Consider the following 15,662-nt stretch of genomic DNA (forward strand, 5'->3'; position numbering starts at 1 on the left):
GGCAACTTGTTGGTGTCTGCACAGTTATAATACACCTCAGGACCCTGCATAAAGGTTGTGTTCAAGGCACTTAAAACCTGACAAGATGATGTTTCCCTGAAAGGGCTACATAGCGTCATTTTGGAGTGCTGCATTGAACTGGAATGTGTTATGGTTATGTTGTGCTATACTGTCATGTTTTCTTCCCCTCAATGTGCATGGTATGTGTTTAATCTATCCATGCCACAACTATTTTTAAGTTAAATTATATGAACATTTTAAGAAATGTTGCATTGTAAAGAATCCATGGAAAATCCTTCCTTAGTTCTGCATCTGTCCTCAGTGATTCAGTGCAGGTTTTTGCCTTTTAGCTCATTATTTTGACCTTATAACTGGAAAGGTTTGCAACCAATTCCAGCATCAGCTGGCTGTTTTTAAGTAAGAGAAGAATATGAACACTGAGCCTGATGAGGTTGGGACCAAAAAAGTTACCAAATCAGGTGCAAAGTTATTCAGATTACATATTTCTATAGTGATTCAAAAGACCATCACATTCCCCCCTTTTCTTCTCTTCTGGCCACTCTGTATGATGGGTTTATCAGGTAGCAGCTCAGTCCATGACTCCTGACCTTTGTGCTGTGCAGCAATTGTTCAGCAACACATGGTAAAAAAAAAAAAAAATCATTATGGCCAAAAAGTCTCTCCATGAGAAGGAGTCGTGGTCATACTTAGTCAGCGTGGATCAAACCCTTAACCAGTATTTATTTGTGAGAAAGTTGAACAAAACCAAAGGTAAAAATTTTGGTATTTTTGTAAGATTTTTTTTTTTTTTTTTTTTTTTGGCAATTTTGCAAAAGTTCAATATTTTGCACTTTGAGCTGCAATATTTGTTTTTTAGGAAAACCATCTTAATTTCAGGTTGGATTTGCTGAAGTTTTATATCTTCCAGTCTGTTAGCAGCTTAAGAGATGCAGGGATCTATAGTTTAAGTTTAAAGTTAGATTTAACTTGTTTTATTCACTTTACTTTAAAAAGTAAATAATTATAGTTATTAGTTACCCCAAAAGTAACTGAATTATTGCTTAAGAAGAGAAATTAATTACTCTGAAAAGTAATTAGCCTATTCCAGCTTTTTTTTTAAAGAAATTTCCAAATATGTTCCCTTTAACAGACACTCAAATTCATCTGCAAGTTCATGTCTTTATAATAAAAGTGAATATTGAATCTGACTAAATGGAATAAAATACCATTATCAACAATATTCTCAGGCTGCCTGGATGTCACGTTTCCTTCATTAGTCAATCATCATCACTTTATTTTATGTGGTTGTTTCTCCCCCCTTCAGATGAACGTCTCCAGTTTTATCCGTATCGCTCTGGTTCCTCTCAACTTGATCAGTCGCACAGTATTGTCCAAGCAAATGTGAAACTTCTGTTAACCCAAAACAAAAAAAAATTATCTCATCTCACAGTAGCAATGCGCTGTCAGTAACATTTTGTTGTCAGTTACAGTAACAGTGTTGTAACCATGGAAATTAGTTTGATCACCTAACTTTGTTAACAACACTACTTATTTTTATTTTTTATTTTAACTCCCATCACTGTTCAAAAGTATATTTTGGAGCTTTTATCTGGTCTGTGCTTTCTAAACGAAAAAGCACTGTAAAGCAGTGGATACTTGCAGTTGCTGCTTCACAGTGTGCTCATCTCTCCATCTGCTGTACCTCTAAGCTAAATGAAAGGAAACAAACAAGCCTCTCTATGGTGCGTGCAAAAACCCATGATGGGTTCTGGAAAGCTTGCAGGTTTGCAAAATGTTGTGGTTAAATGACAATAATGATAAGAAAAATTCTCTGTTTCTGCTCGTTCAGAACTCCAGCTATGATTGGCTGCTCCTTTGTGGTAGATCGGGAGTACTTTGGAGAGATCGGTCTGCTGGATCCTGGTATGGAGGTCTATGGAGGCGAGAACATTGAGCTCGGCATGAGGGTAAGGACGAGATTAACATTTAATTTTCTGCTAAAATACATTAAATTTAGCCACTGTGTAAGGAGGATAATGAACTCTCCCACAGCTGCTGCTGCTGCAAAAAAACCTTTTATATAAATGAGACTTTTCTTTCTCGCACAGGTTTTGTCTATGGAGTTGTAATTACATAGTCATATATAGTCAATTACATACAGTCCTGTTTGGATTGTTTGGGGAAATCTATTAACAGTTTAGATCAGCTTATGATGAAGTTTTTACATTCTGCAGCCAATACGATCCAGCTTAAAAATACAAAACCCAGGGGCGTCAACAGAAACCATGATTAAACTTTGCAGTTTCTTAGATGGAGGTAGAGGGGGGGAAAAAAACCTGCTAATGCAAATCTTCAGCCAACCCAAAGGGTCTAAAGCCTGTATACGGAAAATGTAAATCTCTTTTGCTGCTGCTTTGAGTTGAATTTAACGCTTCATGTGAGCGAAGGGCTTGCTGAAGAATTGGTTAGCGTTTAAATTCAGAAAATGTTTCTCTCCAGCCAAGTGGAACCAGAAAGACCCCGCTCTTCATTTAACGTCATCCCCACATCCATTTCAAAATCTTGAGATGGCTTCAACGACACCTCTGAAGTGGTGGCTGCCTTTGAAAAAGCACTTGAACAGAGGCTGGAGAGTGGATCTGGGTTCACAAATTGCTTCAGTGCTTTATTGAAGCCAGAGACATTTATGGTTGTTGATGACCATTTCAAAGCCACCCATTATTCCACACAGAGTAGCCGCCCCCCCATATAAATAGCATGGGGTTTTTTTCACTGTCAGCTCCAGTAATGAGACAATCATCTGCTGTTAACATAGACTGATAACTCAGCAATTTCTGTTTTGTGTCAACTGGCAGTGGCCTTCGGTGTTTTGTAATTCAGCGAAGCTGCTTTTATGTACCTAACAAACCATGCTGGTGTGGTGGAGGAGGTTTGTGGTTGAGATCAATTCAGCTGCTGCAGCTAAATAAACCAAGAACAACTCTATTGAACTGCGTGATATAGTGTAACTGAAGCGGTTTCGGCCCTTGCATATACAATTTTCTCAGCGAATGTCTTTTCTCCCAAAGAATATTCACTCTTAGTGCTTTGATTCATGAAGTGAAGAGAATATACCGCTCTGTCTGCAAACACAATACACCACAAATGCAATTACCTCTCCTCCTGTTTGGCCTGTCTGCACGGAAATGAAACACATGCTACCAGAGAGAAGGAGCCATTCAGTGTAAGCACAAGCTTGAATAAGTCTACCATCAACAACCTGCTTCCACCATTCATAATCTACAGCCACTAATGGAATGGAGTCAGGCTCATGGTGAATGGACCGCAATTACTCCTCTAAGGCTACAGAGGCAGCTGATTGTAGCGAGCTGAGGAGTTGCCATTTGGGATAGGTTTGATTGACAAGAGCATGTTTAACAATTAGCGGGGCAGCTCACAATAGCGGAGTTTGCCGAGCATCGTCTGATGGCCGAAAGCGAACGAAAGGCAGGGATCCTTGTGAAAGGTTATGGTGATTTTATTTGTGAAATATGGCCTTTTCTAGCTTGCTGTGTGTAAAAGAAAAAAGGAGCCTCCAACAGAAATGTCCTCTTGTGTAAGCGGTGCGAAGGCCGGGATGTGCAGGGACTTATTATACGGCACATTGTACTGCGTGCGATGTCGTTTCCAAGAGGAAAGCGACAGAATAAAGCTAATGCAGGAATAAGGAATCAAAGATCTGACTGAATTTTTATGTTTGTACAGGCGTGAAATAATTTATAAGGCAGAACTTGTAAGTGAAAAGAAATGGAAATAGATATGAAGAGACGGGGAAAATAGATAAAAGATGCTGCGTGCTTCATGCAGTGAAGGAGATACTGTTGTAGTGTAGGACAAACAAGGACCCAAGTGCAGATTGGATGTGGATACTAGGACAGGTTTATTGTTCTCCTGGGCAGAATGGTAGGTGGCCAGGCAGGCAGGTTGACGGGCAGGCAGGCAGGTTGACGGGCAGGCAGGCAAGAATCATGCACTGGTGACAGAACAGACAGTTGTGAAACAAGCAGTTTAAATTCTTAAGCAGAAATGCTGCAATGGCCGAGAGCTGTTACCACAGATGAAACAACAATCAGGCGATGACTGGTGAACTGAGCTGGCCTTTTATCTTGCTGCTGCTGCTGATTACCCGATGAGAACCTGGTGTGGACTTGATTGCCAGGGAAACAGGCACACCCACTGCAGCACAGGTCAGAGCAGGAACCACAACAGATACATGCAGAGATGTGCTGACACTTTGCTAGTTTTACGTCTGGCTACATTTCAGGCTTTGTAATCAATAAGTTGGATGTAATATTGAGTCGGCAGCTGTGCTGGTTAACAAGTATCTTCCTTTCCTGTCACTGCAAGCAGCATAGGAATTGGTACCTCTGTAAATAGTTGCAGACGGCTCGTCTGAAGTTGATACAACCATGAAGGTCCCTTTGCAAACAGAAAATCAGCCAGGGACAGAAATAATAAATTCTGCCAGAAGTGTCAATACAAGTTTATCTTGTAGCGTTGTCTCCCACTCCTCCCGCTTTGTGGATCCTTTGCTGATGGAGCATCTCAGGAGGGCTGGGTTTTGTCTTTCATTAAAAAAATATCTTTATTTTGATAACTCTGCCTGCAAATATAATACTACTTTAAAAGTATCACGGAGTCTCTAAGCTGTGCGTAAACATGTGACATAGAATTGTGTTTTACTTTGAAATTTTAGATTATTGTAAATTTTATTATTATATTATATTATATTATATTATATTATATTATATTATATTATATTATATTATATTATATTATATTATATTATATTATATTATATTATATGTTATTATATTATATTATATTATATTATATTATATTATATTATATTATATTATATTATATTATATTATATTATATTATATTATATTATATTATATTATGTTATATTATATTATGTTATATTATATTATGTTATATTATACTATTCATTCATTCATTCATTTTCTAAACCGCCTAATCCAATTCAGGCTTGCGGGGAAGCTGGAGCCTATCCCAGCTAACTTTGGGCGACAGGCAGGGTACACCCTGGACAGCTCGCCAGTCCATCGCAGTTATATTGCATATTATATTATATTATATTATATTATATTATATTATATTATATTATATTATATTATATTATATTATATTATATTATATTATATTATATTATATTATTATTTTATTATTATCATCATCAAACAATTCCAGCTGCTTCATGAAGTCTGTCTCAAGTCCAATCAATCTTTCCAAGAAACTCATGTGTGGTGTAACTGGGTGGCCTTTTTTTCTTGATGACATTTAATAAAATCACCTGGAAATCCTTTCAGAGGTAATGACTGTTTTTTTTTTTTGTTTTTTTTAAACTTCTTTGAAGCCCAGTATTCATAAGCACCTGGGCCAGGCCTCGAGGCATCTGGTCATAATCTCCCTGTCGTGAGGAGAAAGGAGCTAATTAAAGTCTGGCAGTACCGGCAGCCATACAGGAGCAGAACATAATTACACTTCACTTGGTCCTCACTTCATCTCAAGAAAAGCTGTTACAGTGCAGTGACAGATTTCTTTATAGTTGCTATGTTTTCATTAGTTTTATGCAATACAAGTTGTAAATGAAGGACTTGCATTTCATTACGCATAAGAACAAAATCTGCTAGTTATGTCCATGTACATTCTGACTGATTGTTTGTCACAGGATTAAATCCAAAGTGGAAAAAAATTAAAATTTCATAAAGTGAAATCCTCTTTATCTTTTCAATGCACAGATTTATTACAAGTGGAAATCTCGTTGTCTTCTAGACTAATGCAAAGCTAAAATCCACACTGGCAGAAAAGAGACAAATAAAACATGTTTTCATTGTTTTCTATTCAAATTTCTTTTAATAAAAAATACAGACTTCTTGTATTATTTGGATCATGAACAGGTTAAAGTGAGTAACAACAGTAGGTGAACTGATCAGATTTTAACAGACAGAGCCCTAAAAATGTCTCTCCAACTGTGATGAAACTAATGTTTTAGGTTGAGGAAGATTCTGCTGTGCAGCAAATAATGTAGCAATAAAACTGTCACCGTGTGTGTGTGTGTGTGTGTGTGTGTTTGTGTGTGTGTGTGTGTGTGTGTGTGTGTTTGACAGCTCACCTGTCAGGTGGAGATAAGTCACAGCAGGTTGTGATTTCTAGTTAGGTCCGACAGATTCTGTTCCTGGGCATTAAGAAGCTATATAAACGGTAATTTAAGCTTCTACTGCTGCTTTATTATCTTTAAGAACTGTACATAACTGCAAAGCTGCAGGTAACTCTGAGAAAAGGCATCTAATCTCCAGCTGCTTTTTTCTAACTTGGATTTTATTTTGTATTGCTGAGTCTTATGAGCAACTGTGTTTCAGCGTTGTTGCTCTCTATGTTGTTTATGGACCAGTGTGGCTGTTGGATGACTGGAAAACCTTAATGTTCTCGTTATTCTGTTTCAGGAAACTCAATGACTTTGTGCACAGCCTGGTGTCTTTTGATGGCTAAGCCATTTTTATTCCATAGTTTTAGCATTTACTCAAACTCTGATGATAAACACATTAAGTGTATCACCACAGAGCAGCCTGCATGCATGTATATATATATATATATATATGTATGTGTGTGTGTGTGTGTGTGTGTGTGTGTGTGTGTGTGTGTGTGTGTGTGTGTGTGTGTGTGTGTGTGTGTAAGCTTTATATTAAAAAAACATTCCAGGATAAATACTATTAAAAGCAAGACTTGTAAAAATACATGAATATTAAGTAAAGCAAGAAATCAGATGTTCACCTTATGACATAATAGTTATAATAGTTACTATAGCTTACACTAAAAATTTTGGGAGAAACTGGCAAAACTCAGTCATTTGTATTTGTTTGGTCCTGTGTAATCTGCAGAATAAAGTTTATAGTGACTTTAATGTTATTATGTAAATCCAAATCTACATGTTAAAGCCACTGGAATCTTTTTCTGAATTCCATCTGATATAATGATAAATGTAGCTAAATGTGACTGTTTAGAGAAGATTTTTGTGTCAAAACCTTTAAATCGATCTGTTTTTTTTTTTCTTAAATCTCCTAACTTGCATTTATAAAATACAACACCTCTGTGCACACTAGTCCAACTCAATACTTTTATCACAGAACTGATTGCAGCTATCTGTATAACAGAGATGATTTAGTAAAATATAAAGTAGGTCTCATATTTCAAGTGAGGCACATTTGTAAATTTAGGGGATTAGGGGATTTTTTTTTTTTTCATTTGTCTTTTTTGTAAGAAATTTTCATTTGTGCCATCCTGTATTTACTCCAATAGCAACTGAAGATGCACACCAACCCATTTTCCAGGGGACTATAACTGAAATAAGAACCCATATTCTAATTGATTAAATAAGAGACTAAATGCTTTTTTTACATTTTCTTACTCTGTCTGTAATTTTTACATGGTTTATTATGTTTCTGTTTCAGGCTGCATGTGTTGCAAACTTTAAAAAGGAGTCCTTTTGTCTCAGGTTCGTGTTTGAAAGGAGGCAAAAAGTAATGATGGAAAAAAAAAACATAAATGTTTTTTTTTTAAAAACGAAGGTTTGAAATTGTTCAGACACAAAACATAATTGCAGTAGATCAATGGAATATGTGCAAAGAGCAAGGAGAGCTACTGAGATTATATGTGTGTCGTAGCCAGAGGTTTCTGCCACATCGTTCCGTAAAATCTTTAGTGCTTTACTGGCTTCATCTGTCGGTATTAGACTCATTAGGAACTATGTGGAACTGTGCATTAGGATATAAATGGTTACATTTGTGTTAGATAGGGCATGCTACACACATTTATTTATTTATTTATTTATTTATTTATTTTATTCATGACAGAAAGCAAAAACACTCAAATGTAATGTATTTGTTGCTACTGACATGTAATTAATTTAAATGGAATCAGACGCGCTGGAGAGCAATCGCTGCAGAAACAATCAATGCTGAAAAACAATACCTTTCTGCAGCTGATATTTGTCCTCATTGTGTTGAACATAAAAAGGGAATAATTACACCACCAGATATTTGTAACTTAATTGTTCATTCATGGAGCAATTGTTTTCCCCACGTTAACTCAGCCTTGTATAAAATGGCAACATTACGTTCCACTGGTGTTCTTGTCGTGGGAAGTAAAGACAGAAACTGAGATGGCCAAAAGAACGTTGTTCCAGTGCAAACTTTCGCTTTTAGTGATGCAGCAGCTTGATCTTGTTTTGCCATTTAAGTTCAATGGACTGATTATAACTTTATCTGGCACAGTGGTCCGCTCCACATGAGACCTATCGAAACCAAATCACCTTGATGACATAGTGGCGGTGCTGGTTGAGTGACAGCAGAGAAAGTGCCAATCTCAACTTTGCTTTTCAATCCTTTTCCTTTTCGAGAAATTCATCTTAATAAGTCAATATAGCTCAATGAATATCATGTAAAACTCAGTGGGGGAGATGCATTTAACAATTCTGATTAACTTGTCAGTAAAGTAAATTGATTTCAAGATGTTTTTCTTCCATTCGATATTCCAAATAAATACCCAAACTGCTAAAAATCTTTATATATAATTCATTCATTATCCAATAGAGGAGCCAGTTGAGGTGGGCATCTGGTCAAGATGCCTCCTGGACGCCTCCCTTGCGAGAGGAGACCCTGAGGAAGACTCCCCGAGGATACGCTGAAGGGATGATATCACTCGGCTGGCCTGGGAACGCTTTGGGATCTCCCCTGCAGAGTTGGCAAATGTGGCTGGGGAGAGGGAAGTCTGGGCTTCCCTGCTTAGGCTGCTGCTCCCGCGACCCGACCTCAGATAAGCGGCGGAGAATTGATGGATAGATGGATCATTCATTATCCAAACTGCTTTGTCCGATTAAGAGTCCGAGGCGAGCTGGAGCCTATCCAAGCAGTATTTGGGCTAGAGGCAGGGTGCACCCTGGACAGGTCGCCAGTCCATCGTAGGGCCAACACAAAAAGACACACAACCACTCACACTCACACCTATAGGCAATTTAGAGTAAGCAGTTAACCTATCATACATGTCTTTGGACAGTGGGAGGAAGCCGGCATACCCAAACAGAACCCATGCATACTCGGGGAGAACATGCAAACTCCACACAGAAAGGCCACTGGTCGAGCTGTGAGGCCACACTGCAGTCTTTATAATTGTTTCAAATAAACTCTCCAATTCAATATTATGATGTAATTTGATATCACATAGTTTCACTTGACTGTCTACAAATGCATTATCTAAAAGATGGTAATTAATGTGTCTTAGTCCGTCTCCTAAGTAAGATACATTAATTGGCAGACAGTAAACTCAGCAACTCATCTGTTTGTTTTTCTGCCGCCCACTTCTCTCAGATTCCAGTCTGTTTATTTTCAGACAGTTTGCTTAAAGAAAACAGGGTAATGATAAATTCATACAGCCAAGATGAGCGACTAAACATCGGGTGACACAGTGACAGGTGCAGCTTCAAAACATTAGGTAGATGCAGTTAGATGTCATCTTTGGTTTATTTGGAACATCTGCCACACTGATACAGAACATGGACATTTTAACACAGCTGATTACCGCACAAGCCATCTGGATTTGTACATATAAAAAGGATCACAGAGAGCTGATAGACTCCAGATGTGTTAGTTTGATGAAGGTACAATGTCTTATTATCATATTAACAAAAATGTGTGGATAATCACACACTGCATGTCACATATTTGAGAATATTTAGTAAACCAGAAAACATTTGTTTTCCCAGTTAAGATACTGGGAAGTCATTTAACATTGTTACTAGTTTACTCATTTATTAGCTGTAACTTTTTTCAAAAACAGGATTGCTAAGACAATATGCTGTCTGCATAATTAATTTAATATCTTTTTTTAAGTGACTGAGACTGCATTAAGTTCATATAGGTTCATAGCAGATTCAGTTTAAAAGGTTAACCCCAAGCATCGTACAATAAACATGTTCACTTCCAACAAAGAGCTAAAAACATGTATCTTTGTATTTTGTAACTCTAAAAGCAGTTAGACTTGTCAGAAAAGCAACTTTATTGTCTACGATGTTTATTGGCAGCACTGAAACAGTCTAATGTGAAGTCAAGCCTTTGGAAACCGCAGTATTATCCACAATAACATATAGCACATATGGTTCCTCTACATATGTGAGTTGATGTATTTCTAGGAGGTTGTCCTGTTTTCAGCAATATGTAGATCACACGGATTGTTTCTTGAGCGCGTTTGCCGCGCAGCAACCGAGCAAATCTCAGTTGTGCTTGAATTAGATTCAATCTCCTGGCTGCAGCCCTCTGCAGACAAAGCAGTCACCTTGCAAAGGACACGAACCTCGTTATGAGTGGCAGCCATCTGTGGACTGCAGCCACTCTGGCACTTTCAAAATCAACAGCATGCCCACGTCAATCAAGCTGAAAATGGCTGTGTGCGCTCACCATATGGGAGCCCTTTATAACTAACTGAGTCATTCCAAAGATGAGGATCAATCTAAAATCTCTGAGTGAGTCTAATGTTTCACTTTAGCAACTGGAAGATGATAAATGTGGAAATTTACTGGATAGAAGTCATAATGAGGAAGACTGGACAAGGCCCAACATGTGAACCCACCTGCTTCCCTCCATATGCCACACTTTCTTCTGTCTAGAACTAAAGGAGGTAAATTTAGAGCCTTGAGTCAGAGCTCTACCAGGAATCTTGATCTCATCTTTTAACTTGTTGTTCACCACCCCGCTTCCAGTTTGCTTAGATGTTAGCACCCCTGTTACAGGACTGATTGTTTCTGTGGCCACAGCAACATGTGAGAATCCATCTGCTCTTCGTCAATACCTTCGATGCAGTGGTAAGAATAGCGCTGCATATCGACTGAGTGTTGTCTCTTCCAGTGCCTGCATTATTTAGTGCTTGAATCAATGTGTTCAGGCTTAATAGACTCAGGTTTACTTACTCCATTGTTCATTACTGTATGTTCCAACATGAATCTATGTTTCGGAGAAAGACAAATGAGAATAGATGCAGCTGTGAAAGGCTCCGATTGGGTGTTGTTCCGGGAATGACAGCAGCTTCAGCAGGACTAGCCGCCAACATATGGCAAATGGAACCGCTCCACATGTGCTTTGTAGCATGGTGGAATTTATCTTTAGGTATGCATCACATCTGCCAGGATTGCAAAAAAAAAAAAGTGTTTATGATTTACATTTATGCATCAATGTGTGCTTTGCATTCATAATTCACACATAAGTATTATCTTGTCTCTTCCAAGTCCTGCTTGGCTAGGCAATATCTACAACAGATTCTGTGTTAGGAAAAGCATACTTTATGTGTACTGTTCAACCAAGGCATGCAGCATTTTGCCTTGCCTGAGCAGTCTTGGAAAAATGACATGACTTCCTGAGCAGATAATCATACGCCAGAGATTCTGGTGTCACTTTGGTGTTCGGGGCCAGAGGGATTGCTAATTAGACAAGCCTCATAATTTTGACTGTCGCTGATGTGAATTTTAAACTTAATTAAAAATCTCTTTCAAGAGTAACTGCAGATACTCCCTCGTTAATTTGAGCACATTATGACAATGCAATTAAGGACATTTCACATGAATTTGGCATTGCACATCCTTCCGTGATTCAAGACAATTGAATTATTTGGAGAGGCGTGCTGCCTGTGTTCGCTGCATCCTCACAGGATGCACGGTAATAACTGACAAGGAGATTGGCCCACCATATTCATTATCAGAGCATTAGCTAATCTGTTTACACAGTTGCCTCTATTGAACGTCTGACTCTGGTTGAAAAGTTGAAATGATCTGACAGGGCTGAAGTATTTGAGGAGCACTAGTTCGCACTGATTTTGCTGCACCAACAAATTGGCAGGAATATCAGAGATGAAGGGCAGCGACTGGGAGGAATAAGCTTTTGACAGGAACAGTTAAAAGGGTTTCTGCATCCATCACTCTCTCCATCAACACCCTCTGTACTATAGATGTATGAAGTGGAGAGGAAGGAAAAGAAGGTGTGAAATGCAGCGTACCTCAGGAATTCTGAGTCTTATCCAGCCAACACAGAAGGGAGACCACAGTCTCCAACACTTTGAAGCATCACTCATCTTCATAGATGAACTTCAGAGGATGGAAAAGCATGTATGTATTTCTGTCCAACTATCTGATGCTCATTAACTTCCCTGAAGCATTAATGTGTGGTTCAAAGCTCAACAGGAGATTTTGTATTTTCAAAATAATAAATGTAATGCAACAATATGGCTGTGTGAAAAATGTGCATGAGATGACAGAACAGTGCATAAATATCAGCATGATCAACACATGATCATTTTCCACGAGCACCAACAAAGCCCAGTCCTGTACGCCACTCCTACTGGTTTAGGTGTTTCCTGCAGGATCTTCTCAGGCTGAGTGGACACATTTTTAGCACCTACTCCATTGAGGTTCTGATGGTGCAGAGTTGTGCTGATATGATGCGCACAGTTTGCAGGTCACTATTGACCAGAGTTTTACGTTACAGGCTGAGTCATTACCGTTGGGTACTTTGGCTCGAATCAGCAGGCAGCAGCACGACGGCTTTTTAACCAGCAGCTTTCACTGACTCTGTTCATGGAATCTTTTCGTAAATACAAGTCGTAGACTGATCAGCAGATAAAGCATGACCTTGATGTCATCCATTGTTGTGACATGTGTTGTAAACATAGACTGCATATAAAGAGATGGACGAGCCTCCGTGATGTCAACACAGGTTTCTGAAAAGCTGAATTGAAGCTTGGTGGGCGCTTCCTACCATCGTCATTTTGGCAGGGACATGGGCGTCGTCTCACCCGGAAAATACAAATATGGGCAAAGAGGTGGAGCTGAGAGGGCAGCCGTGAGTGTCATGGCAGATCATTGACATTGAGCGAACTCCGAGCTTTCTGTAGCTAAGAGTTAGCCGAGCTAACCCGGAGATAACAGGAGCTAACCAGCTAACGGAGGTAGGCAGGCTAAAGCTAAGTCACGTTGTTAACCGGCTAAAAACCGCGGTTGTTCTACATTCTTCTTACTTGAAGCGGGAAATCGGGTACCTGTCAATCAAAAGGACACGCCCCTAAATATGCCGAACTTCGAGATTAAATTACTTTTAAACCGACGAGTTAAAAAAAAAAAAATCACTCCCCCCACAGTTGACGTGAAGGTAAACCTGACCTATTAAACGGAAATGTATTTTTGAACCAGGTTGTAAACATGTTTATTTCTGCCATGAAGTTGGTCATTTTAACATGGGAGTCTATGGGGATTTGGTCTGTTTTGCAGCCAGCCCCTAGTGGATGAAGGGGGAACTGCAGTTTTCTGCACTTCCGCATAGGCTTCACTTTTAACCGCTGGACGTTGTCGCTTGGTTGCAAACCAATTACTTATGATACTTTAGAGCCCCCTTGCTGCAAGGGACTCCGCCCACAATGAGGGCACCTAAATGATAATGGAAAAAAATGAAACCAGGTGGTGTGATGATAACCCATATAAGTCTGGTTCATCATAGCTGTTCAATTCAATGCTTGATTGTCGGTGGAGAGGAAAAAACTCGTTTTAACAGGAAAAAAGCTTCAACAGAGCCAAATTAAAAAGGAGTAGTCATCTGTCCCAAACAGTTGTGGTAGCAGAGAAAAGGAAGGTCAACAACAACCACAACTCTTGGCCAGGGATCTGCTGAGGGGAAAAAAAAAGAATAAACAGTTCATGATATTTAATATATGATATATTATACCTGGGATGGCCTGGCAGCCTGTCCAGAGTTTTCCCCACCTCCTGCTCAAAGGCTGCTGGGATAGGCTTCAACTCCTCGGCCCCTGATTGGATTCAGCGGTTCAGATAATAAATGAATGAATGAATATATTATACATATAATATACTTATACATAGGGAGAGATGATTATGAAGAGACATTTAAGCAATCATATGAACGACAAGCTGATACTTTTTAGAGTACCTTTTGAGAGCTCAATAATAAGGAACAACTGTACTCCAACCTCAATGCACCAAATGCATTACATAAGTTGTTTTTCTGCATCGCTGCGAAACAGGATCGGCTTTATTTTGGGAATAAGTGAGATCTTCTTAAAACAAAGAACATACCATAAAAATCATGACCTGAGAAAAACTGATGAGTAAGTATATATAGTGAGTCCCATCAATTGTGATATTAAAGCTAAATTTAAAAAAGGACGATTTGAGTCCATGCTGAGCATTTTTCCAACAGTGTCCACTGTGTTCACTGCACCCCAACCAACAATTCTTCACATATTTCTAAACTGTTCAGACCATTTTGCAATATTATCCTTTAAAAATGTCCTATGAGTATAGAGATAGGGGCATGCAGAATTCCCCAGACACATGAGAGCACAATGTGTGCACAAGTAGCTGTGTCCTTCCACGTTAATTGTAAAATTTCCATTTAAACTGCAATGAAGTTGTGCACACAGGTCTACTCTGGAATCCACATAAAAGTAAAAGATAAGAAATGACTGGTAGTAACATGAAAAGCTGGCAGGAGAAAAAGGGATTGAACCAGCAACTTTGTGATGAGGAGAGAACTGGAATATTAAATGAATGGTTTTTAGACGCTGGATGGGACAGAATACTTATCTCGGATGTGTACGGAAGGAGAGCTGCTTGATTAATGCAAGTCCACACTCTGTTCTGAATGCATTAGTCACACTGCAAGATGATTATTTGTCCAGGCTTTCAAAATGTTACTAGCCTGCAAACTGAGCCTATAATTAAACATCTACAGGATAAAAAAAAAGTAGTCGTTGTTGGGTTGAAGTAGGCCCCCCCCCCCCCCCCCCCCCACCAACAACTCTCGAGTTTCCTTCAGTTTCCATTTCACACTTAAATTTGCAAAATATTAATGTAATAAGCTTTGAAAATGAAATGATGAGCTATATAAAGGTAAGACAGCTGTAAATATCTGCTGCTCTGTTTTAATTCAGCCAAATGACAAAGTACACTGATAGCATAACTACATGATACAGCTAGGGGAAACTAGCATTTTAAATACCAGCTTAGCCAGAACATCAAAAGTAACTTGACAGACATTAGGAAGTTTTGTTAGCCTATCAAAATACTTGTAATGTCACTACATTTGAGAAAAAAGTTTTCAAAACATAAGTCCATAATAAAAAGCATCAGTACACCCAGCAGGTCAGATACACAACAGATGCGCTCAGTTATGTTCGAAATCTAATTAGATTCTCACATTTCTTCACACCCACCAGCGACTGTACGTTGCTGAGGTGCATCAGATAAGTAAAGATGAACTCTGGCTGACCCCTGACTGTTACAACACTCATCTGGGCAAACCTCAACTTTCTGTTTGTCAGAGATTGCTTTCCTCGCAGTCTGTCGAACACGCCAGCTGTCTTGTTAGATGAGGCATGGTGTGGTCTGCATGAGCTCTGCAAAACCATCATCTCAGTCTGGGTTCTTCTGCTCTGCAGCTACTTCTGCCTTGTTCTAAAATTCCATTTTGACCACTGATTGAGAAAAGACTCACATCATCCCTGCAGTACCTCCCAACCCCTCCCAAAAAACGTTTCCATTTGCATCG

The 15,662-nt window shown here is 38.9% G+C and overlaps 1 protein-coding gene across 1 annotated transcript in view; it reads left to right on the forward strand.

Annotated features, from left to right (window-relative positions):
* The window catches only part of galnt9 (polypeptide N-acetylgalactosaminyltransferase 9), a gene marked incomplete at both ends in the record, with an annotated part of 91,517 nt that overhangs the window by 58,030 nt on the left and 17,825 nt on the right, over positions 1-15,662 (forward strand). The window contains one exon of the mRNA XM_079251998.1: positions 1,850-1,967. Within this exon, the coding sequence (XP_079108124.1) occupies positions 1,850-1,967 (118 nt within the window). The remainder of the gene's footprint in view (positions 1-1,849; positions 1,968-15,662) is intronic.

This window comes from Telmatherina bonti (genome assembly GCF_933228915.1).
Source record: "Telmatherina bonti genome assembly, chromosome: 13".
Classification (NCBI taxonomy): Eukaryota; Metazoa; Chordata; class Actinopteri; order Atheriniformes; family Telmatherinidae; genus Telmatherina; species Telmatherina bonti.